The sequence below is a fragment of the Salmo trutta genome, unplaced genomic scaffold (genome assembly GCF_901001165.1).
Source record: "Salmo trutta unplaced genomic scaffold, fSalTru1.1, whole genome shotgun sequence".
Classification (NCBI taxonomy): Eukaryota; Metazoa; Chordata; class Actinopteri; order Salmoniformes; family Salmonidae; genus Salmo; species Salmo trutta.
In genome coordinates this window covers 539,864-565,746 of record NW_021823319.1, presented here as the reverse complement: position 1 = coordinate 565,746, position 25,883 = coordinate 539,864, and the positions used below count along the sequence as shown (strand labels likewise).

Here is a 25,883-nt window from a genome sequence, read left to right as displayed (position 1 = left end):
GTGAGGGGGTAATGTTCCCCCAGAGTGCTGTATGAGGGGTAATGTTCCCCCAGAGTGCTGTGTGAGGGGGGTAATGTTCCCCCAGAGTGCTGTGTGAGGGGTAATGTTCCCCCAGAGTGCTGTGTGAGGGGGGTAATGTTCCCCCAGAGTGCTGTGTGAGGGGTAATGTTGCCCCAGAGTGCTGTGTGAGGGGTTATGTGCCCCCAGAGTGCTGTGTGAGGGGTAATGTTCCCCCAGAATGCTGTGTGAGGGGGGTAATGTTCCCCCAGAATGCTGTGTGAGGGGTAATGTTCCCCCAGAATGCTGTGTGAGGGGTAATGTTCCCCCAGAATGCTGTGTGAGGGGGTAATGTTCCCCCAGAGTGCTGTGTGAGGGGTAATGTTCCCCCAGAGTGCTGTGTGAGGGGGTAATATTCCCCCAGAATGCTGTGTGAGGGGGTAATGTTCCCCCAGAGTGCTGTGTGAGGGGGTAATGTTCCCCCAGTATGCTGTGTGAGGGGTAATGTTCCCCCAGAATGCTGTGTGAGGGGGTAATGTTCCCCCAGAGTGCTGTGTGAGGGGGTAATGATCCCCCAGAGTGCTGTGTGAGGGGGTAATGTTCCCCCAGAATGCTGTGTGAGGGGGTAATGTTCCCCCAGAGTGCTGTGTGAGGGGTAATGTTCCCCCAGAGTGTTGTGTGAGGGGGTAATGTTCCCCCAGAGTGCTGTGTGAGGGGGTAATGTTCCCTCAGAGTACTGTGTGAGGGGGTAATGTTCTCCCAGAATGCTGTGTGAGGGGGGTAATGTCTCATGTTGGAGAATTTGATAGTGTGTCACAAATTGCGTCCTATTCCCCACTACCTCTGAACAGAGCCCTATGGTCTAGTAGTATGCTGCAGTCATGTCTGTCGTGTCCAGACTAGAGCGTAGAGATCCTGTAGGAATAAGGCAGTGTGTTTGCTCTCCTGAAAGAGAGGCTGCGGACGTGAATATTCATGTTTTTGCATCAGGCGAACTGCAGTGTATGAAGCTGTATAAATCAGACACTTCCTGCTTCCTGCTGGTTATTTCACATCACTGTCCATTTTACTGCAAAGCCAGCAACAAACACACACACACACACACACACACACACACACACACACACACACACACACACACACACACACACACACACACACACACACACACACACACTCCCTGCTTCTTGACAGGGGTCATCAAATATCAGATCTGACTTTTATTGATGTCCTTCGATATGCAGTTGAATCGTTGGGCTAGTGAAAAGCAATGGTGTTGGTTTCCAAGGCAACTCTGTCTGTTACACTGGGTCTGTGTTGTTGTTTAGACAATATGTTCTCTCCTCTACCCTCCCTTCCTCCCTCTCTCCTCTCCTCTCCTCTCCCCTTCCTCTCTCCTCTCCTCTCCTCTCCCCTTCCTCCCTCTCTCCTCTACCCTTCCTCCCTCCTCTCCTTTCCTCTCCCCTTCCTCCCTCCTCCTCCTCTTCCTTTCCTCTCCCCTTCCTCCCTCTCCTCTCCTCTACCTTCCTCTCCACTCCTCTACCTTCCTCTCCTCTCCCTCTCCTCTCCCTTCCTCCTCTCCTCTCCTCTACCCTTCCTCCCTCTCTCCTCTACCCTTCCTCCCTCTCTCCTCTCCTCTACCCTTCCTCTCTCCCTCCTCTCCTCTCCTCTACCCTTCCTCCCTCTCTCCTCTCCTCTACCCTTCCTCTCTCCTCTCCTCTCCTCTCCCCTTCCTCCCTCTCTCCTCTCCTCTACCCTTCCTCCCTCTCTCCTCTCCTCTACCCTTCCTCCCTCTCTCCTCTCCTCTACCCTTCCTCCCTCTCTCCTCTCCTCTACCCTTCCTCTCTCCTCTCCTCTCCTCTACCCTTCCTCCCTCTCTCCTCTACCCTTCCTCTCTCCTCTCCTCTACCCTTCCTCCCTCTCTCCTCTCCTCTACCCTTCCTCCCTCTCTCCTCTCCTCTACCCTTCCTCTCTCTCTCCTCTCCTCTCCCCTTCCTCTCTCCTCTCCCCTTCCTCCCTCTCTCCTCTCCTCTCCCCTTCCTCCCTCTCTCCTCTACCCTTCCTCTCTCCTCTCCCCTTCCTCCCTCTCTCCTCTCCTCTCCCCTTCCTCCCTCTCTCCTCTCCTCTACCCTTCCTCCCTCTCTCCTCTCCTCTCCCCTTCCTCCCTCTCTCCTCTACCCTTCCTCTCTCCTCTCCTCTCCTCTGCCCTTCCTCCCTCTCTCCTCTCCACTCCCCTTCCTCCCTCTCTCCTCTACCCTTCCTCCCTCTCTCCTCTTCCCTTCCTCCCTCTCTCCTCTCCTCTCCCCTTCCTCCCTCTCTCCTCTCCTCTACCCTTCCTCCCTCTCTCCTCTCCTCTACCCTTCCTCCCTCTCTCCTCTTCCCTTCCTCCCTCTCTCCTCTCCTCTCCCCTTCCTCCGTCTCTCCTCTACCCTTCCTCCCTCTGTCCTCTCCCCTTCCTCCCTCTCCTCTCCTCTACCCTTCCTCCCTCTCTCCTCTCCCCTTCCTCCCTCTCTCCTCTACCCTTCCTCCCTCTGTCCTCTACCCTTCCTCCCTCTGTCCTCTACCCTTCCTCCCTCTGTCCTCTACCCTCCCTCCCTCCTCTTCCTCCTCCTCCCTCCTCCCTCCTCCTCCCCCCCTCTCTCTCTCTCTCTCAGGCTGCATCTCCAGGACAGTGAGCTCACCCAATCAACATCTCCTCCGTGTGGACGACGTGGTCAGCTGTTGTCTGGACCTCAGCGCTCCCAGTATATCCTTCCGTATCAACGGTCAGCCCGTCCAGGGGATGTTCGAGAACTTCAACTCTGACGGACTGTTCTTCCCTGTAGCCAGCTTCTCCGCCGGGGTCAAGTGAGTGCTCCTCAACCAATCAAAATGATCTAGACAAAATCATTGGGTCTTCTCCAATCGTCTCTCTTCTGTCCGTTTTGACCTTCCATAAGTGTTTTATTTAGCAGCCAGTCCTACGTGTAGCTCTCACATGCCCCCCCACGCTCAGTATATTATGCTGTAGATCAGGGGTGTCAAACTCAAATACCCAGTGGGCCAAAATGTAAAACCTGAACAAAGTCGCGGGCCAACATTGAACAAATGAACCTTTTAATATGGACCCAGACAAGTTTTGCTTTAACATTGAATATGGAACAAGCATCGCTTATTACCATAAGATATATCATTTAATAGTGGAGACATGCAAAATCGAATTTCAAATGAAAAAACACATCAATGGCATTCATTTATTAAATAAATAAAATTTAAATAAAAATCGTATGCCTCTTTTCTATTTGCAGCCTTCTGATTTAAATACCAAAATAAACTTTTTCCACTGGCTAATAATTTTACAAATAAAATGATAATAAATCAATCAACCATTCAAGCCCATGCCTTGTAGCAAGAAAAAGTGCACAAAGAAAACGTTAATTATTGCACACTGATCTAATCTGATGTGCCCATTTTCGCCATTTTTGGGAAGGGATAGCGCGCTGACAGTTGTAGCGTCTATGTTGCTATGACTACTGTCACAGAGGAGAGGGCGTTTCTGGGTCCTGTCCTGATTGGCGCGTGAAAACAACAGCAGAGCATTATGGGATTCGTAGTATTAGCGGTGAATGCGCTGTATAATACCGGCGGGCCAGCTCTAGTAGTAATTTGGTATTGTCTCGCGGGACAAATATAATTAACCCGCGGGCCAGAGTTTGACACCCATGCTGTAGATGATGCATGGTTGAATTATAACAAGTGGTTGAACCTTGTATTGCTGTTTACAGCGACCTGCAGTGGGGTCGTGAAATTATTCACACCTTTTATAAAGATGAGCAAAAAAAAATGACTGTAAAAAATAAATTATTCAAATACTGAGGTACATTGTTATCCTCCAAAAAATGTGATTTGTATTATTGTATACTAATGAAATTAGATTTTGTTTTTGTATTACTTATTAAACAAAATATCTTCCTCTGAGCAATTGTATTAGTACAAAATAATATATTGTCCCAATTTTTTTTGTTGCATGCAATATAGCTCAGTATTTGAATTATACAGTCATTTCTGCTCGTCTTTATCAAAGGGTGTCAATCATTTCGTATAGGCCTATTTCTCACAGGACAATAATCGTTAGATGAAATGTGAAAACATCCTTCTGATAGCCAGTGTTTAGCAGCAGACCATCAGAGGGTTAGTACTCTGGAATGGGAAGGTTGATGGTGCACTGTGGGAGAATTATGGATCCAGTTCACTGAATGGTCTTTCTCTCCAGCTAATGACGTTATGCCCTTAGAGCTCTATTTAAGAGCATATGCTACTATTGTTATACCCTAAGAGCTCTATTTAAGAGCATATGCTACTGATGTTATGCCCTAAGAGCTCTATTTACATATGCTACTGACGTTATGCCCTAAGAGCTCTATTTAAGAGCATATGCTACTGACGTTATGCCCTTAGAGCTCTATTTAAGAACATAGGCTACTGATGTTATGCCCTAAGAGCTCTATTTAAGAACATAGGCTACTGATGTTATGCCCTTAGAGCTCTATTTACATAGGCTACTGACGTTATGCCCTTAGAGCTCTATTTAAGAGCATATGCTACTGACGTTATGCCCTAAGAGCTCTATTTAAGAGCATATGCTACTGATGTTATGCCCTTAGAGCTCTATTTAAGAACATAGGCTACTGATGTTATGCCCTAAGAGCTCTATTTAAGAACATAGGCTACTGATGTTATGCCCTTAGAGCTCTATTTACATAGGCTACTGACGTTATGCCCTTAGAGCTCTATTTAAGAGCATATGCTACTGACGTTATGCCCTAAGAGCTCTATTTAAGAGCATATGCTACTGACGTTATGCCCTTAGAGCTCTATTTAAGAACATAGGCTACTGATGTTATGCCCTAAGAGCTCTATTTAAGAACATAGGCTACTGATGTTATGCCCTAAGAGCTCTATTTAAGAGCATATGCTACTGACGTTATGCCCTTAGAGCTCTATTTAAGAGCATATGCTACTGATGTTATGCCCTTAGAGCTCTATTTAAGAACATAGGCTAACATAGGTTACTGATGTTATTCCCTTAGAGCTCTATTTACATAGGCTACTGACGTTATGCCCTTAGAGCTCTATTTAAGAACATAGGCTAATGGCGTTATGCCCTAAGAGCTCTATTTAAGAACATAGGCTACTGACGTTATGCCCTAAGAGCTCTATTTACATAGGCTACTGACGTTATGCCCTAAGAGCTCTATTTAAGAGCATAGGCTACTGATGTTATGTCCTTAGAGCTCTATTTAAGAGCATATGCTACTGACGTTATGTCCTTAGAGCTCTATTTAAGCACATAGGCTAATGACGTTATGCCCTTAGAGCTCTATTTAAGAACATAGGCTACTGATGTTATGCCCTTAGAGCTCTATTTAAGCACATAGGCTAACATAGGCTACTGATGTTATGCCCTAAGAGCTCTATTTAAGAACATAGGCTAACATAGGCTAATGACGTTATGCCCTAAGAGCTCTATTTAAGAACATATGCTACTGACATTATGTCCTAAGAGCTCTATTTAAGCACATAGGCTACAAAAACACAATGCAATTGCCAGATAGAGGACTACTTGTGTCTTATGTTGAACCATCTTGATCTCTGTCTCCATCTCTCTTGCAAAGTCGATATTTATCTCAATGAGGCAAACCTGAATGAATAAAAGTTAATAAAACACAATGTAGAAAAACTCTTCTTCTTCTTATAATCCTCCTTCTCCTTCTTCTTCTTCTTATAATCCTCCTTCTCCTTCTTCTTCTTCTTATAATCCTCCTTCTCCTTCTTCTAATCCTTCTTCTTCTTCTTCTAATCCTTCTTCTTCTTCTTATAATCCTCCTTCTCCTTCTTCTTCTTCTTATAATCCTCCTTCTCCTTCTTCTTCTTCTTATAATCCTCCTTCTTCTTCTTCTAATCCTTCTTCTTCTTCTTCTAATCCTTCTTCTTCTCCTTATAATCCTCCTTCTCCTTCTTCTTCTTCTTATAATCCTCCTTCTCCTCCTTCTTCTTCTTATAATCCTCCTTCTCCTCCTTCTTCTTCTTATAATCCTCCTTCTCCTTCTTCTTCTTCTTATAATCCTCCTTCTCCTTCTTATAATCCTCCTTCTCCTCCTTCTTCTTCTTATAATCCTCCTTCTCCTTCTTCTAATCCTTCTTCTTCTTCTTATAATCCTCCTTCTCCTTCTTCTTCTTCTTATAATCCTCCTTCTCCTCCTTCTTCTTATAATCCTTCTCCGTCTTCTTCTTCTTCTTATAATCCTTCTTCTTCTTCTTCTAATCCTTCTTCTTCTCCTTATAATCCTTCTTCTTCTTCTAACCCTTCTTCTCCTTCTTCTCCTTCTTCTTCTTTCCTCCAGAGTGCGTTTCCTGCTGGGTGGTCGTCAAGGAGAGTTTAAGTTCCTGCCCCCGCCGGGCTACGCTCCGTGTTTCGAGGCTGTTCTACCCAGGGAGAAGCTGAGAGTGGAACACAGCCAGGAGTACAAGGAGGACCACAGTGAGACCAGGGATCTCCTGGGGCCCACCATCACCCTGTCCCAGGCTGCCTTCACCCCTACACCTGTTGACACCAGCCAGGTGGGTAAAGAATACCTTTTTAGTATACTGCGTCATGGTGGGTGTGAACTTTACTTTAACTGGTCAATAACTGACAGGGGTTAAGGTCAATTAGCTAGCCTCCCTTGCCTCAATAGTTAGTCCAGATCAACACTAGTTATAAGAAAGTGAGGTCCCAGAACAACAACCTCTGTCCCCGTGTACTGTACGGGTAATGCTTCTGGTCAATAGCATGGACTTCCTGTGTATCTTGTCTTGTGGTTTCAGGTTGTTCTGCCTCCTCACCTGGAGAGAATCAGGGAGAAGCTGGCAGAGAACATCCATGAGCTGTGGGTGATGAACAAGATTGACCTGGGCTGGACCTACGGAGCTGTGAGTACACACGTGCGCGCTCACACAAGCACTCAACGGTCACACGTGCACGCTAATGATGCGCGGGTCAGCTGTTTGTTCACCCGCACCGCCTGCAACGACTAATTAACATCAACAACTATTTGGAACTGTGTAAAACTTCCTCTAAAACTGCAACAACAAAAAAAGAAGGAAATTAATTTTAAAACGTACGTTTTTCTCTCCGCCGTCAAGATGGGAGTCATTACATTTTCTTGCCCACTTGATGGGGTGGAGGGGGGGGGGGCCCAAATCTCGCATAGGGCCCCCAAAAGACTAGAGCTTGCCCTGGTCATTACTTACTGCCCTAGAAGACTAAATAAACCCTGATTCACCAGAATGTAATAAATCATAGAATGACATCAGTTGATTTTCTCTTTCCTCGTTCATCTCTGCTGCTCTTGTGTTCCAGGTACGGGACGATAACAGATAATGGTGTTGTGTTCCAGGTGCGGGACGATAACAGATAATGGTGTTGTGTTGCAGGTGCGGGACGATAACAGATAATGGTGTTGTGTTCCAGGTACGGGACGATAACAGATAATGGTGTTGTGTTGCAGGTACGGGATGATAACAGATAATGGTGTTGTGTTGCAGGTACAGGACGATAACAGATAATGGTGTTGTGTTCCAGGTACGGGACGATAACAGATAATGGTGTTGTGTTGCAGGTGCGGGACGATAACAGATAATGGTGTTGTGTTCCAGGTACGGGACGATAACAGAACAATAACAGATAATGGTGTTGTGTTCCAGGTACGGGACGATAACAGATAATGGTGTTGTGTTCCAGGTACGGGACGATAACAGCTAATGGTGTTGTGTTGCAGGTGCAGACGATAACAGATAATGGTGTTGTGTTCCAGGTACGGTACGATAACAGATAATGGTGTTGTGTTGCAGGTATGGGACAACAACAGATAATGGTGATGTGTTGCAGGTACGGGACGATAACAGATAATGGTGTTGTGTTGCAGGTATGGGACAACAACAGATAATGGTGTTGTGTTCCAGGTACGGGACAATAACAGATAATGGTGTTGTGTTCCAGGTACGGGACGATAACAGAACAATAACAGATAATGGTGTTGTGTTCCAGGTACGGGACGATAACAGATAATGGTGTTGTGTTGCAGGTACGGGACGATAACAGATAATGGTGCTGTGTTGCAGGTACGGGACGATATCAGATAATGGTGTTGTGTTCCAGGTACGGGACGATAACAGATAATGGTGTTGTGTTCCAGGTACGGGACGATAACAGATAATGGCGTTGTGTTCCAGGTACGGGACGATAACAGATAATGGTGTTGTGTTCCAGGTATGGGACGATAACAGATAATGGTGTTGTGTTGCAGGTACGGGACCATAACAGATAATGGTGCTGTGTTCCAGGTACGGGATGATAACAGATAATGGTGTTGTGTTACAGGTGTGGGACGTTAACAGATAATGGTGTTGTGTTCCAGGTACGGGACGATAACAGATAATGGTGTTGTGTTGCAAGTACGGGACAACAACAGATAATGGTGTTGTGTTGCAGGTACGGGACGATAACATATAATGGTGTTGTGTTCCAGGTACGGGACGATAACAGATAATGGTGTTGTGTTCCAGGTACGGGACGATAACAGATAATGGAGTTGTGTTCCAGGTACGGGACGATAACAGATAATGGTGTTGTGTTCCAGGTACGGGACGATAACAGATAATGGTGTTGTGTTCCAGGTACGGGACGATAACAGATAATGGTGTTGTGTTCCAGGTACGGGACGATAACAGATAATGGAGTTGTGTTCCAGGTACGGGACGATAACAGATAATGGTGTTGTGATCCAGGTGAAGGACGATAACAGATAATGGTGTTGTGTTGCAGGTATGGGACAACAACAGATAATGGTGTTGTGTTGCAGGTACGGGACGATAACAAGCGGCAGCATCCTTGTCTGGTGGAGTTCTCCAAGCTGCCTGAGCAGGAGAGGAGCTACAACCTACAGATGTCTCTGGAGACTCTCAAGTAAGTTACCACCCTGAATACTGTTCCTGCTGGATACAACCCCTAGTTACCACCCTGAATACTGTTCCCTGCTGGTTACAACCCCTAGTTACCACCCTGAATACTGTTCCTGCTGGGTACAACCCCTAGTTACCACCCTGAATACTGTTCCCTGCTGATTACAACCCCTAGTTACCACCCTGAATACTGTTCCTGTTGGGTACAACACCTAGTTACCACCCTGCATACTGTTCCTGCTGGTTACAACCCCTAGTTACCACCCTGAATACTGTTCCTGCTGGGTACAATCCCTAGTTACCACCCTGCATACTGTTCCTGCTGGGTACAATCCCTAGTTACCACCCTGAATACTGTTCCTGTTGGGTACAACACCTAGTTACCACCCTGAATACTGTTCCTGCTGGATACAACCCCTAGTTACCACTCTGAATACTGTTCCTGTTTGGTACAACACCTAGTTACCACCCTGCATACTGTTCCTGCTGGATACAACCCCTAGTTACCACCCTGAATACTGTTCCTGCTGGGTACAACCCCTAGTTACCACCCTGAATACTGTTCCTGTTGGGTACAACACCTAGTTACCACCCTGCATACTGTTCCTGCTGGGTACAACCCCTAGTTACCACCCTGAATACTGTTCCTGTTGGGTACAACACCTAGTTACCACCCTGCATACTGTTCCTGCTGGGTACAACCCCTAGTTACCACCCTGAATGCTGATCCTGCTGGTTACAATCCCTAGTTACCACCCTGCATACTGTTCCTGCTGGGTACAACCCCTAGTTACCACCCTGAATACTGTTCCTGCTGGGTACAACCCCTAGTTACCACCCTGAATATTGTTCCTGCTGGGTACAATCCCTAGTTACCACCCTGCATACTGTTCCCTGCTGGTTACAACCCCAAGTTACCACCCTGCATACTGTTCCTGCTGGGTACAATCCCTAGTTACCATCCTGAATACTGTTCCTGCTGGGTACAACCCCTAGTTACCACCCTGCATACTGTTCCTGCTGGGTACAACCCCTAGTTACCACCCTGCATAATATTCCTGCTGGGTACAATCCCTAGTAACCACCCTGAATACTGTTCCTGTTGGGTACAACACCTAGTTACCACCCTGCATAATATTCCTGCTGGGTACAATCCCTAGTTACCACCCTGCATACTGTTCCTGCTGGGTACAACCCCTAGTTACCACCCTGAATACTGTTCCTGTTGGGTACAACACCTAGTTACCACCCTGCATACTGTTCCTGCTGGGTACAACCCCTAGTTACCACCCTGAATGCTGATCCTGCTGGTTACAATCCCTAGTTACCACCCTGCATACTGTTCCTGCTGGATACAACCCCTAGTTACCACCCTACATACTGTTCCTGCTGGGTACAATCCCTAGTTACCACCCTGAATACTGTTCCTGCTGGGTACAACACCTAGTTACCACCCTGCATACTGTTCCTGCTGGGTACAATCCCTAGTTACCACCCTGAATACTGTTCCTGCTGGATACAACCCCTAGTTACCACCCTACATACTGTTCCTGCTGGTTACAATCCCTAGTTACCACCCTGAATACTGTTCCTGCTGGTTACAATCCCTAGTTACCACCCTACATACTGTTCCTGCTGGGTACAATCCCTAGTTACCACCCTGCATACTGTTCCTGCTGGTTACAATCCCTAGTTACCACCCTACATACTGTTCCTGCTGGTTACAACCCCTAGTTACCACCCTACATACTGTTCCTGCTGGTTACAATCCCTAGTTACCACCCTGCATACTGTTCCTGCTGGGTACAATCCCTAGTTACCACCCTGCATACTATTCCTGCTGGTTACAATCCCTAGTTACCACCCTGCATACTATTCCTGCTGGTTACAATCCCTAGTTACCACCCTGCATACTATTCCTGCTCGGTACAATCCCTAGTTACCACCCTGAATACTGTTCCTGCTGGGTACAACCCCTAGTTACCACCCTGCATACTATTCCTGCTGGGTACAATCCCTAGTTACCACCCTACATACTATTCCTGCTGGGTACAATCCCTTATAGTAATCTAAATGTTGGGTGATTGACTAAGAATACCTTGAAGATCGACGGGTTGGTGATTACCACACGATCAGGCAATAAAAGTTGATTTCCCGGACACAGATTTCACAGACGTACCTTTTCCTGGATTAAAAAGCACTTTCAGTGATCATGTTGTTTAGTCCAGGAATAGGTTGAATCTAGCAAAAGCAGCCCTAAGTGGTATGTGGTTTTGGCATGTGGCCAAAACGACACAGAAAAAGGCATGTAATGGAATGGAGGAATGGTCTGATGAATGGATTTCTGTAGAACAAACATACTTTTGAACTATATTGCAGTCAGTTTATGATTTTTCAAACATGTCCCAAGTTCTCTTGATCCGTACATCATCACAGAGGGTTTCGTCTTTGTGTTCGACTCGACTCTTATCCATTTCTGTGATCAATTAACCTTTTGACAGGAGAAATGATTTTTCAATACCTGGTTTAGCTCTCCACGAACCGCTAGGCTACTACTCTCTCAGCAACATACCGCTGCATTTGAATTCCAGGAGTAATTTAAAAACCTGTAGGGACAACTTTTGTTTGTTTTAATTAATTGCATATTTCGAGGAGAGGAGAAGGAGAGAGAGGAAGAGAGAGAGAGAGAGGGGTGAAGACCGAGACGGAGTGCCATCTAAATGCAGAAATGAATTCCGTGACCTGAATCTCAGACACATGAATGTCCCAAATGGCACCCTATTTCCTATATAGAACACTATAGAGCACTACTTTACACTACAACCCTATTTCCTATATAGTGCACTACTTTATACTACAGCCCTATTCCCTATATAGAGCACTACTTTATACTACAGCCCTATTCCCTATATAGAGCCCTACTTTATACTACAGCCCTATTCCCTATATAGTGCACTACTTTATACTACAGCCCTATTCCCTATATAGAACACTACTTTATACTACAGCCCTATTCCCTATATAGGGCACTACTTTATACTACAGCCCTATTCCCTATATAGAGCACTACTTTATACTACAGCCCTATTCCCTATATAGTGCACTACTTTATACTACAGCCCTATTCCCTATATAGAACACTACTTTTGACCAGGGCCCATAGGAATTTGGTCAAAAGTAGTGCACTATGTACGGAAAAGTGTCCCATTTGGGATGCGGACACGGCTGGAGAGCGTTTATTGTAATTATACTTAGTGCATTATAATGGAGTGTGTGTGTGTGGCTCAATGGCAACATATTCCCTATATCGTGCACTACTTTTAAATAGAGCCCTATGGGCCCTGGTCAAAAGCAATGCATTATAAAGGGAATAGAGTTCCATTTTGGGACACGTCTGGAGGCAGGGAGGGACTGGATCAGAACTGCCCACCAGGGTCTTCTTGTTGTAAACTATTAAGTCTTTTAAGTATCCAGTAGTTTTCACAACATGGATTAAACAACTGTGTTTCATACTGGACTCTCATGGAGCACGAGCCATCAGATCAGACAGACCAAGTACTATACACGGAGTGGACAAAACATTAGGAACACCTGCTCTTTCTGTGACATAGACTGATCAGGTGAATCCAGGTGGAAGCTATGATCCCTTATTGATGTCACTTGTTAAATCCACTTCAATCAGTGTAGATGAAGGAGAGGAGACGGGTTAAAGAAAGATTGAGACATTGATTATGTATTTGTGCCATTCGGAATATAAACGATTTAAGTGCTTTTGAACGTGGTATGGGTAGTAAGTGCCAGGCGCACCGGCACTTGTGTCAAGAACTGCAACGCTGCTGGGTTTTTCACCCTCAACAGTTTCCTGCGTGGATCAAGAATGGTCCCTGGAAGGGTAGAATTACTAGCTCACTCTCTCGTTGAGGTCAACCCACTACCGGGCTGCTTTGACTACACCGAATGTCCTATCTTCACTACTTGTCAGTTGAGAACCGTGCTCTTGTTTGTTGCAAGACTAACGAGGCACTAGCTTATCTTTGGCTAACATTGTGCTAACGATGACACAACTGTGGTACTGTAGGCCTGATCACAGACAACGATGAGACAGCCTATAGGGTGGTGGTCAGAGACCTGGCCGTGTGATGCCAGGACAACAACCTCTCCCTCAACGGGATCAAGACAAAGGAGATGATTGTGGACTACAGGAAAATGAGGACCGAGCACGCCCCCATTCTCATCGGGGAGGCAGGTAGCCTAGTGGTTAGAGCGTTGGGCCAGTAACTGAAAGGTTACTGGATTGAATCCCCGAGCTGACAAGGTAAAAATCTGTCGTTCTGCCCCTGAACAAGGTTAAATAAATGTTAAGTAAAAAATTGACGGGGAGCAGGTTGAGAGCTTCAAGTTCCTCGGTGTCCACATCACCAACAAACTACAATGGTCCAAACACACCAAGACAGTCGTAAAGAGGGCACGACAAAGCCTATTCCCCCTCAGGAGACTGACAATATTTGTCATGGGTCCTCAGATCCTCAAAAGATTCTACAGGTGCACCATCGAGAGCATCCTAACTGGTTGCATCACCGCCTGGTATGGCAACTGCTTGGCTTCTGACTGCAAGGCACTACAGAGGGTAGTGAGTACAGCCCAGTACATCACTGGGACCAAGCTTCCTGCCATCCAGGACCTCTGTACCAGGCGGTGTCAGAGGAAGGCCCTAAAGATTGCCAAAGACTCCAGCCACCCAGGTCATAGACTGTTCTCTCTGCTACCGCACGGCAAGCGGTACCGGCGCACCAAGTCTACGTCCAAAGGTTTTTTAACAGCTTCTACCCCCAAGCCATAAGACTCCTGAACATCTAATCAAAGGGCTACCCAGACCCCTCTTTTACGCTGCTGCTACTCTCTGTTTATTATCTATCCATAGTCACTTTAACTCTACCTACATGTACATATTACCTCAATTACCTTGACTAACCGGTACCCCAGCACATTGACTCTGTACCGTAACACCCTGTATATAGTCTCCACATTGACTCTGTACTGGTACCCCCTGTATATAGCCTCCACATTGACTCTGTACCGGTACCCCCTGTATATAGCCTCCACATTGACTCTGTACCGGTACCCCCTGTATATAGCCTCCACATTGACTCTGTACCGTAATACCCCCCTGTATATAGCCTCCACATTGACTCTGTACCGTAACACCCTGTATATAGCCTCCACATTGACTCTGTACCGTAACACCCTGTATATAGCCTCCACATTGACTCTGTACCGGTACCCCCTGTATATAGCCTCCACATTGACTCTGTACCGTAATACCCCCCTGTATATAGCCTCCACATTGACTCTGTACCGTAACACCCTGTATATAGCCTCCACATTGACTCTGTACCGGTACCCCCTGTATATAGCCTCCATATTGACTCTGTACCGTAACACCCTGTATATAGCCTCCACATTGACTCTGTACCGTAACACCCTGTATATAGCCTCCATATTGACTCTGTACCGGTACCCCCCTGTATATAGCCTCCACATTGACTCTGTACCGGTACCCCCTGTATATAGCCTCCACATTGACTCTGTACCGGTACCCCCTGTATATAGCCTCCACATTGACTCTGTACCAGTACCCCCTGTATATAGCCTCCACATTGACTCTGTACCGGTACCCCCTGTATATAGCCTCCACATTGACTCTGTACCGGTACCCCCTGTATATCACCTCCACATTGACTCTGTACCGTAACACCCTGTATATAGCCTCCACATTGACTCTGTACCGTAACACCCTGTATATAGCCTCCACATTGACTCTGTACCGTAACACCCTGTATATAGCCTCCACATTGACTCTGTACCGTAACACCCTGTATATAGCCTCCACATTGACTCTGTACCGGTACCCCCTGTATATAGCCTCCACATTGACTCTGTACCGTAACACCCTGTATATAGCCTCCACATTGACTCTGTACCGGTACCCCCTGTATATAGCCTCCACATTGACTCTGTACCGTAACACCCTGTATATAGCCTCCACATTGACTCTGTACCGGTACCCCCTGTATATAGCCTCCACATTGACTCTGTACCGTAACACCCTGTATATAGCCTCCACATTGACTCTGTACCGTAACACCCTGTATATAGCCTCACTTGTTATTTTAATGCTGCTGTTTAATTATTTGTTACTTTTATTTTCTATTTTTTACTTAACATTTATTTTTCTTAAAACTGCATTGTTGGTTAAGGGCTTGTAAGTCAGAATTTCACTGTGAGGTCTACTACACCTGTTGTATTCAGCATTTCACTGTGAGGTCTACTACACCTGTTGTAGTCAGCATTTCACTGTGAGGTCTACTACACCTGTTGTATTCAGCATTTCACTGTAAGGTTACTACACCTGTTGTATTCAGCATTTCACTGTGAAGTCTACTACACCTGTTGTATTCAGCATTTCACTGTGAGGTCTACTACACCTGTTGTATTCAGCATTTCACTGTGAGGTCTACTACACCTGTTGTATTCAGCATTTCACTGTAAGGTCTACTACAACTGTTGTATTCAGCATTTTACTGTGAGGTCTACTACACCTGTTGTATTCGAGGGCATGTGACAAATAACATTTAATTTGATTTGTGTGAAGTTAGTCACACCCTCTAGTGAAGTTGACTAAATGCTTCTCCTTTCTGATTGGTCTGAAGGACTCTCTTGGCCCTGGGTTGCCACGTGGGGTTGGCTGATGAGCACGCCGTGGAGAAGGTGAAGAACCTCAAGCTCTCCGCCACGTGAGTCACTTTCCTCACTTCAGTCGTTCTGTACCGTCTTATTACACAACAGTTAGTACCTGCTGTATGTTCTCCAGCCTCTGCTTCTCGTAGCTAAGATTGACGTCTCTGCTCATAGCTGTCTACCTCCTCCAAGTGCAATGTCAACAACTGTGCAAATGACTGCTAGTGTGTTGGATGTACTGGTACACATTTCAGTTTAAGTGCATATTTTGCCTTAGCTTGTGCCTTACCTGCTCTTTTTCTGTTTTAACCTAGCCCTTTACCATGTGGATGTCTGTTTTAATTTTTTTACCTAGTCCTTTACCAGATGGGTGTCTGTTTTAACCTAGTCCTTTACCAGATGGATGTCTGTTTTAATGTTTTAACCTAGTCCTTTACCAGATGGGTGTCTGTTTTAACCTAGTCCTTTATCAGATGGGTGTCTGTTTTAATGTTTTAACCTAGTCCTTTACCAGATGGGTGTCTGTTTTAATGTTTTAACCTAGTCCTTTATCAGATGGGTGTCTGTGTTAATGTTTTAACCTAGTCCTTTACCAGATGGGTGTCTGTTTTAATGTTTTAACCTAGTCCTTTACCAGATGGGTGTCTGTTTTAATGTTTTAAACTAGTCCTTTACCAGATGGGTGTCTGTTTTAACCTAGTCCTTTACCAGATGGATGTCTGTTTTAATGTTTTAAACTAGTCCTTTACCAGATGCATGTCTGTTTTAATGTTTTAAACTAGTCCTTTACCAGATGGGTGTCTGTTTTAATGTTTTAACCTGGTCCTTTACCAGATGGGTGTCTGTTTTAATGTTTTAACCTAGTCCTTTACCAGATGGGTGTCTGTTTTAATGTTTTAACCTAGTCCTTTATCAGATGGATGTCTGTTTTAACCTAGTCCTTTACCAGATGGGTGTCTATTTTAACCTAGTCCTTTACCAGATGGGTGTCTGTTTTAACCTAGTCCTTTACCAGATGGGTGTCTGTTTTAACCTAGTCCTTTACCAGATGGATGTCTGTTTTAACCTAGTCCTTTACCAGATGGATGTCTGTTTTAATATTTTAACCTAGTCCTTTACCAGATGGATGACTGTTTTAATGTTTTAACCTAGTCCTTTATCAGATGGGTGTCTGTTTTAATGTTTTAACCTAGTCCTTTACCATGTGGATGTCTGTTTTAATGTTTTAACCTAGTCCTTTACCAGATGGGTGTCTGTTTTAATGTTTTAACCTAGTCCTTTGCCAGTTGGGTGTCTGTTTTAACCTAGTCCTTTACCAGATGGGTGTCTGTTTTAACCTAGTCCTTTACCAGATGGGTGTCTGTTTTAACCTAAACCAGTTGGGTGTCTGTTTTAACCTATACCAGATGGGTAAACATTTTCATGCCAAACTGTTTTTCTTCCATCCAACAGCGTCTCCCCAGACTAATGTTTTCTCCTTCTATGTGTACCTGCCTCCTCTCTGGTCCAGTTATGAGCTGTCTAGTGGCTACAAGCCTGCTCCTATGGACCTGGGCCACATCAAGCTGGCCTCTACCCAGGAGGCCATGGTGGACAAGCTGGCGGAGAACGCTCACAATGTGTGGGCTAGGGATCGCATACGCCAGGGCTGGACCTACGGCATCCAGCAGGTGTGTCACCCAAAGGTGTGTGTGTTTGTGTGTGCAGCCGGGCTGCAGCGGTGTGGTGGTGGTGGTGGTGGTGAGGGCATTGACCAGGGTGCTGAAACAGCTCACCAACCCCTCTAATGGAAAAGGTCTAAGACCCCTTGGCATCTGTAATGGGCCCAACTACAGAGGTGCTGCTGTAACTAGAACTATCATCACCTGGAGGTGTCTGGAGTTTCCCTGCTCTGCCTGTCAGCTCAAGTTAACCTTAGTTTAGTACAGACTACAGGCTAGACTACAGACTAGACTACAGACTACAGGCTAGACTACATACTAGATGACAGACTAGACTACAGACTACAGACTAGACTACAGACTACAGACTACAGGCTAGACTACAGACTAGACTACAGACTACAGACTAGACTACAGACTACAGACTAGACTACAGACTAGACTACATACTACAGACTATACTACAGACTACAGGCTAGACTACAAACTACAGACTAGACTACAGACTACAGACTAGACTACAGACTACAGGCTAGACTACAGACTACAGACTAGACTACAGATTACACTACAGACTACACTACAGACTACAGACTATACTACAGACTACAGACTATACTACAGACTACAGACTAGACTAGACTACAGACTAGACTACAGACTAGACTACAGACTACAGACTATACTACAGACTATAGGCTAGACTACAGACTACAGACTAGACTACAGACTAGACTACAGACTACAGACTAGACTACAGACTACAGACTACAGACTAGACTACAGACTACAGACTAGACTACAGACTAGACTACAGACTACAGACTAGACTACAGACTACAGACTATACTACAGACTACAGGCTAGACTACAAACTACAGACTAGACTACAGACTACAGACTAGACTACAGACTACAGGCTAGACTACAGACTACAGACTATACTACAGGCTAGACTACAGACTACAGACTAGACTACAGACTACACTACAGACTACAGACTATACTACAGACTACAGACTAGACTAGACTACAGACTAGACTACAGACTAGACTACAGACTACAGACTATACTACAGACTATAGGCTAGACTACAGACTACAGACTAGACTACAGACTAGACTACAGACTACAGACTAGACTACAGACTACAGACTACAGACTAGACTACAGACTATACTACAGACTACAGACTATAATACAGACTAGACTACAGACTACAGACTAGACTACAGACTACAGACTATACTACAGACTACAGGCTAGACTACAGACTACAGACTACAGGCTAGACTACAGACTACAGACTACAGACTAGATGACAGACTACAGACTACAGACTAAACTACAGACTACAGACTATACTACAGACTACAGACTATACTACAGACTACATACTATACTACAGACTACAGACTATACTACAGACTATACTACAGACTACAAACTATACTACAGACTATACTACAGACTACAGGCTAGACTACAGACTAGACTACAGACTACAGGCTAGACTACAGACTACAGACTAGACTACAGACTACAGACTACAGACTATACTACAGACTACAGACTAGACAACAGACTAGACTACAGACTATACTACAGGGTGGAGAGTGGTGGGTGGAGGGAGAGTGGTAGGAGAGGGGATGGACGGAGGAAGGGCTGAATGGAGGAGGAGGGAGAGGGGTAGGAGACGGGATGACTGGTAGGGCTGCTACATGGAGAGGGGATGACTGTTGGGCTGCTACATGGAGGATGGAGAGGGGATGACTGGTAGGGCTGCTACATGGAGGATGGAGAGGGGATGACTGGTAGGGCTGCTACATGGAGAGGGGATGACTGGTAGGGCTGCTACATGGAGAGGGGATGACTGGTAGGGCTGCTACATGGAGGATGGAGAGGGGATGACTGGTAGGGCTGCTACATGGAGAGGGGATGACTGGTAGGGCTGCTACATGGAGGAAGGAGAGGGGATGACTGGTAGGGCTGCTACATGGAGGATGGAGAGGGGATGACTGGTAGGGCTGCTACATGGAGAGGGGATGACTGGTAGGGCTGCTACATGGAGAGGGGATGACTGGTAGGGCTGCTACATGGAGGATGGAGAGGGGATGACTGGTAGGGCTGCTACATGGAGAGGGGATGACTGGTAGGGCTGCTACATGGAGGAAGGAAAGGGGATGACTGGTAGGGCTGCTACATGGAGAGGGGATGACTGGTAGGGCTGCTACATGGAGGATGGAGAGGGGATGACTGGTAGGGCTGCTACATGGAGAGGGGATGACTGGTAGGGCTGCTACATGGAGGAAGGAGAGGGGATGACTGGTAGGGCTGCTACATGGAGAGGGGATGACTGGTAGGGCTGCTACATGGAGGATGGAGAGGGGATGACTGGTAGGGCTGCTACATGGAGGAAGGAGAGGGGATGACTGGTAGGGCTGCTACATGGAGAGGGGATGACTGGTAGGGCTGCTACATGGAGAGGGGATGACTGGTAGGGCTGCTACATGGAGGATGGAGAGGGGATAACTGGTAGGGCTGCTACATGGAGAGGGGATGACTGGTAGGGCTGCTACATGGAGAGGGGATGACTGGTAGGGCTGCTACATGGAGAGGGGATGACTGGTAGGGCTGCTACATGGAGGAAGGAGAGGGGATGACTGGTAGGGGCTGCTACATGGAGAGGGGATGACTGGTAGGGCTGCTACATGCAGGATGGAGAGGGGATGACTGGTAGGGCTGCTACATGGAGAGGGGATGACTGGTAGGGCTGCTACATGGAGAGGGGATGACTGGTAGGGCTGCTACATGGAGGAAGGAGAGGGGATGACTGGTAGGGCTGCTACATGGAGGATGGAGAGGGGATGACTGGTAGGGCTGCTACATGGAGAGGGGATGACTGGTAGGGCTGCTACATGAATGAGAGGGGATGACTGGGTAGGGCTGCTACATGGAGAGGGATGACTGGTAGGGCTGCTACATGGAGGATGGAGAGGGGATGACTGGTAGGGCTGCTACATGGAGGAAGGAGAGGGGATGACTGGTAGGGCTGCTACATGGAGAGGGGATGACTGGTAGGGCTGCTACATGGAGGATGGAGAGGGGATGACTGGTAGGGCTGCTACATGGAGAGGGGATGACTGGTAGGGCTGCTACATGGAGGATGGAGAGGGGATGACTGGTAGGGCTGCTACATGGAGAGGGGATGACTGGTAGGGCTGCTACATGGAGGAAGGGAGAGGGGATGACTGGTAGGGCTGCTACATGGAGAGGGGATGACTGGTAGGGCTGCTACATGGAGAGGGGATGACTGGTAGGGCTGCTACATGGAGGATGGAGAGGGGATGACTGGTAGGGCTGCTACATGGAGAGGGGATGACTGGTAGGGCTGCTACATGGAGAGGGGATGACTGGTAGGGCTGCTACATGGAGGATGGAGAGGGGATGACTGGTAGGGCTGCTACATGGAGGATGGAGAGGGGATGACTGGTAGGGCTGCTACATGGAGGATGGAGAGGGGATGACTGGTAGGGCTGCTACATGGAGAGGGGATGACTGGTAGGGCTGCTACATGAAGGAAGAAGAGGGGATGACTGGTAGGGCTGCTACATGGAGAGGGGATGACTGGTAGGGCTGCTACATGGAGAGGGGATGACTGGTAGGGCTGCTACATGGAGGAAGGAGAGGGGATGACTGCTAGGGCTGCTACATGGAGAGGGGATGACTGGTAGGGCTGCTACATGGAGGATGGAGAGGGATGACTGGTAGGGCTGCTACATGGAGGAAGGAGAGGGGATGACTGGTAGGGCTGCTACATGGAGAGGGGATGACTGGTAGGGCTGCTACATGGAGGATGGAGAGGATGACTGGTAGGGCTGCTACATGGAGAGGGGATGACTGGTAGGGCTGCTACATGAGGCTGCTACATGAGAGGGGAGTGACTGGTAGGGCTGCTACATGAGAGGGGATGACTGGTAGGGCTGCTAACATGAGAGGGGATGATGGTAGGGCTGCTACATGGAGAAGGAGACGGGGATGACTGGTAGGGCTGGCTACATGGAGAGGGGATGACTGGGAGGGCTGCGACATGGAGAGGGGATGACTGGTAGGGCTGCTACAGATGGAGTATGGAGAGGGGATGACTGGTAGGGCTGCATACAATTGGGGGGGGGGAGGAACGGAGAGGGGATGACTGGTAGGGCTGCGTACATGGAGAGGGGAATGACTGGTAAGGGCTGCTACATGGAGGAAGGTAGAGGGGATGACTGGTAGGGCCTGCTACATGAGAGGGGATGACTGGGTAGGGCTGCTACATGGAGGATGGAGAGGGGATGACTGGTAGGGCCTGCTACATGAGAGGGGGATGACTGGTAGGGCTGCTACATGGAGGATGGAGAGGGGGATGACTGGTGGCTGCTACATGGAGGAAGGAGAGTGGGATGACTGGTAGGGAGCTGCTACATGAGGATGGAGAGGGGATGACTGGTAGGGCTGCTACATGGAGAGGGTATGACTGGTAGGCTGCTACATGGAGGATGGAGAGGGGATGACTGGTAGGGCTGCTACATGGAGGATGGAGAGGGATGACTGGTAGGGCTGCTACATGGAGAGGGGATGACTGTAGGGCTGCTACATGGAGGATGGAGAGGGGATGACTGGTAGGGCTGCTACATGGAGAGGGGATGACTGGTAGGGCTGCTACATGGAGAGGGATGACTGGTAGGGCTGCTACATGGAGAGGGGATGACTGGTAGGGCTGCTACATGGAGGATGGAGAAGGGATGACTGGTAGTTCAGCGTGTTTATGAAGTCCTTCTCTTCTTTAGTTCAGCGTGTTTATGAAGTCCTCCTCTTCTTTAGTTCAGCGTGTTTATGAAGTCCTCCTCTTCTTTAGTTCAGTGTGTTTATGAAGTCCTCCTCTTCTTTAGTTCAGTGTGTTTATGAAGTCCGCCTCTTCTTTAGTTCAGTGTGTTTATGAAGTCCTAACTATCTCCCCCTTCCTTGTGAAGGATGTGAAGAATCGTAGGAACCCACGCTTGGTTCCGTACACTCTGCTGGACGAGAGGACCAAGAAGTCCAACAAGGACAGTCTGAGGGAGGCTGTCCGCACTCTGCTGGGGTACGGATACAACCTGGAGGCTCCGGATCAGGACCACGGTACAGTCAAAGCACACACACACACCCCTCACCTCCTTTATGGTTCAGTCCAAACACTACCTCACACACGCCTCACCTCCTTCATGGTTCAGTCCAAAAACTACCTCACACACCCCTCACCTCCTTCATGGTTCAGTCCAAACACTCTACCTCACACACCCCTCACCTTCTTTATGGTTCAGTCCAAACACTCTACCTCACACACCCCTCACCTCCTTTATGGTTCAGTCCAAACTCTACCTCACACACCCCTCACCTCCTTTATGGTTCAGTCCAAACACTCTACCTCACACACGCCTCACCTCCTTCATGGTTCAGTCCAAAAACTACCTCACACACCCCTCACCTCCTTCATGGTTCAGTCCAAACACTCTACCTCACACACCCCTCACCTCCTTTATGGTTCAGTCCAAACACTCTACCTCACACACGCCTCACCTCCTTTATGGTTCAGTCCAAACTCTACCTCACACACCCCTCACCTCCTTCATGGTTCAGTCCAAACACTCTACCTCACACACCCCTCACCTCCTTTATGGTTCAGTCCAAACACTCTACCTCACACACCCCTCACCTCCTTCATGGTTCAGTCCAAACTCTACCTCACACACCCCTCACCTCCTTCATGGTTCAGTCCAAACTCTACCTCACACACCCCTCACCTCCTTCATGGTTTAGTCCAAACACTCTACCTCACACACCCCTCACCTCCTTCATGGTTCAGTCCAAACTCTACCTCACACACCCCTCACCTCCTTCATGGTTTAGTCCAAACACTCTACCTCACACACCCCTCACCTCTTTTATGGTTCAGTCCAAACACTCTACCTCACACACCCCTCACCTCCTTTATGGTTCAGTCCAAACACTCTACCTCACACACCCCTCACCTCCTTCATGGTTCAGTCCAAACACTCTACCTCACACACCCCTCACCTCCTTCATGGTTCAGTCCAAACACTCTACCTCACACACCCCTCACCTCCTTTATGGTTCAGTCCAAACTCTACCTCACACACCCCTCACCTCCTTTATGGTTCAGTCCAAACACTCTACCTCACACACCCCTCACCTCCTTCATGGTTCAGTCCAAACACTCTACCTCACACACCCCTCACCTCCTTCATGGTTCAGTCCAAACACTCTACCTCACACACCCCTCACCTCCTTTATGGTTCAGTCCAAACACTCTACCTCACACACCCCTCACCTCCTTCATGGTTCAGTCCAAACACTACCTCACACACCCCTCACCTCCTTTATGGTTCAGTCCAAACACTCTACCTCACACACCCCTCACCTCCTTTATGGTTCAGTCCAAACTCTACCTCACACACCCCTCACCTCCTTCATGGTTCAGTCCAAACACTACCTCACACACCCCTCACCTCCTTTATGGTTCAGTCCAAACTCTACCTCACACACCCCTCACCTCCTTCATGGTTCAGTCCAAACACTCTACCTCACACACCCCTCACCTCCTTTATGGTTCAGTCCAAACACTCTACCTCACACACCCCTCACCTCCTTCATGGTTTAGTCCAAACACTCTACCTCACACACCCCTCACCTCCTTTATGGTTCAGTCCAAACTCTACCTCACACACCCCTCACCTCCTTCATGGTTCAGTCCAAACACTCTACCTCACACACCCCTCACCTCCTTTATGGTTCAGTCCAAACCCTCTACCCTCACACACCCCTCACCTCCTTTATGGTTCAGTCCAAACACTCTACCTCACACACCCCTCACCTCCTTCATGGTTTAGTCCAAACACTCTACCTCACACACCCCTCACCCCCTTCGTGGTTCAGTCCAAACACTCTACCCTCACACACCCCTCACCTCCTTCGTGGTTCAGTCCAAACACTCTACCTCACACACCCCTCACCTCCTTTATGGTTTAGTCCAAACCCTCTACCTCACACACCCCTCACCTCCTTTATGGTTCAGTCCAAACACTCTACCTCACACACCCCTCACCTCCTTCATGGTTCAGTCCAAAAACTACCTCACACACCCCTCACCTCCTTTATGGTTCAGTCCAAACACTCTACCTCACACACCCCTCACCTCCTTTATGGTTCAGTCCAAACTCTACCTCACACACCCCTCACCTCCTTCATGGTTCAGTCCAAACACTACCTCACACACCCCTCACCTCCTTTATGATTCAGTCCAAACTCTACCTCACACACCCCTCACCTCCTTCATGGTTCAGTCCAAACACTCTACCTCACACACCCCTCACCTCCTTTATGGTTCAGTCCAAACACTCTACCTCACACACCCCTCACCTCCTTCATGGTTTAGTCCAAACACTCTACCTCACACACCCCTCACCTCCTTTATGGTTCAGTCCAAACTCTACCTCACACACCCCTCACCTCCTTCATGGTTCAGTCCAAACACTCTACCTCACACACCCCTCACCTCCTTTATGGTTCAGTCCAAACACTCTACCTCACACACCCCTCACCTCCTTTATGGTTCAGTCCAAACACTCTACCTCACACACCCCTCACCTCCTTCATGGTTTAGTCCAAACACTCTACCTCACACACCCCTCACCTCCTTCGTGGTTCAGTCCAAACACTCTACCTCACACACCCCTCACCTCCTTCGTGGTTCAGTCCAAACACTCTACCTCACACACCCCTCACCTCCTTTATGGTTTAGTCCAAACCCTCTACCTCACACACCCCTCACCTCCTTTATGGTTCAGTCCAAACACTCTACCTCACACACCCCTCACCTCCTTCATGGTTCAGTCCAAAAACTACCTCACACACCCCTCACCTCGTTTATGGTTCAGTCCAAACACTCTACCTCACACACCCCTCACCTCCTTCGTGGTTCAGTCCAAACTCTACCTCACACACCCCTCACCTCCTTCATGGTTCAGTCCAAACACTCTACCTCACACACCCCTCACCTCCTTCGTGGTTCAGTCCAAACACTCTACCTCACACACCCCTCACCTCTTTTATGGTTCAGTCCAAACACTCTACCTCACACACCCCTCACCTCCTTCATGGTTCAGTCCAAACACTCTACCTCACACACCCCTCACTTCCTTTATGGTTCAGTCCAAACACTCTACCTCACACACCCCTCACCTCCTTTATGGTTCAGTCCAAACACTCTACCTCACACACCCCTCACCTCCTTCATGGTTCAGTCCAAACTCTACCTCACACACCCCTCACCTCCTTCATGGTTCAGTCCAAACTCTACCTCACACACCCCTCACCTCCTTTATGGTTTAGTCCAAACACTCTACCTCACCTCCCTCCACATCGGCGACCTGGATTTAATCCACTACCCCTGGCAGTGACAGTGC

The 25,883-nt window shown here is 47.7% G+C and overlaps 1 protein-coding gene across 1 annotated transcript in view; it reads left to right on the top strand.

Annotated features, from left to right (window-relative positions):
* ryr2a (ryanodine receptor 2a (cardiac)) overlaps window positions 1-25,883 on the top strand; it is a gene marked incomplete at its 3' end in the record, with an annotated part of 473,963 nt that overhangs the window by 226,924 nt on the left and 221,156 nt on the right. The window contains 7 exon segments of the mRNA XM_029748619.1: window positions 2,652-2,844; window positions 6,381-6,597; window positions 6,844-6,948; window positions 8,880-8,983; window positions 15,690-15,773; window positions 17,228-17,387; window positions 22,392-22,539. Of these exon segments, the coding sequence (XP_029604479.1) occupies window positions 2,652-2,844; window positions 6,381-6,597; window positions 6,844-6,948; window positions 8,880-8,983; window positions 15,690-15,773; window positions 17,228-17,387; window positions 22,392-22,539 (1,011 nt within the window).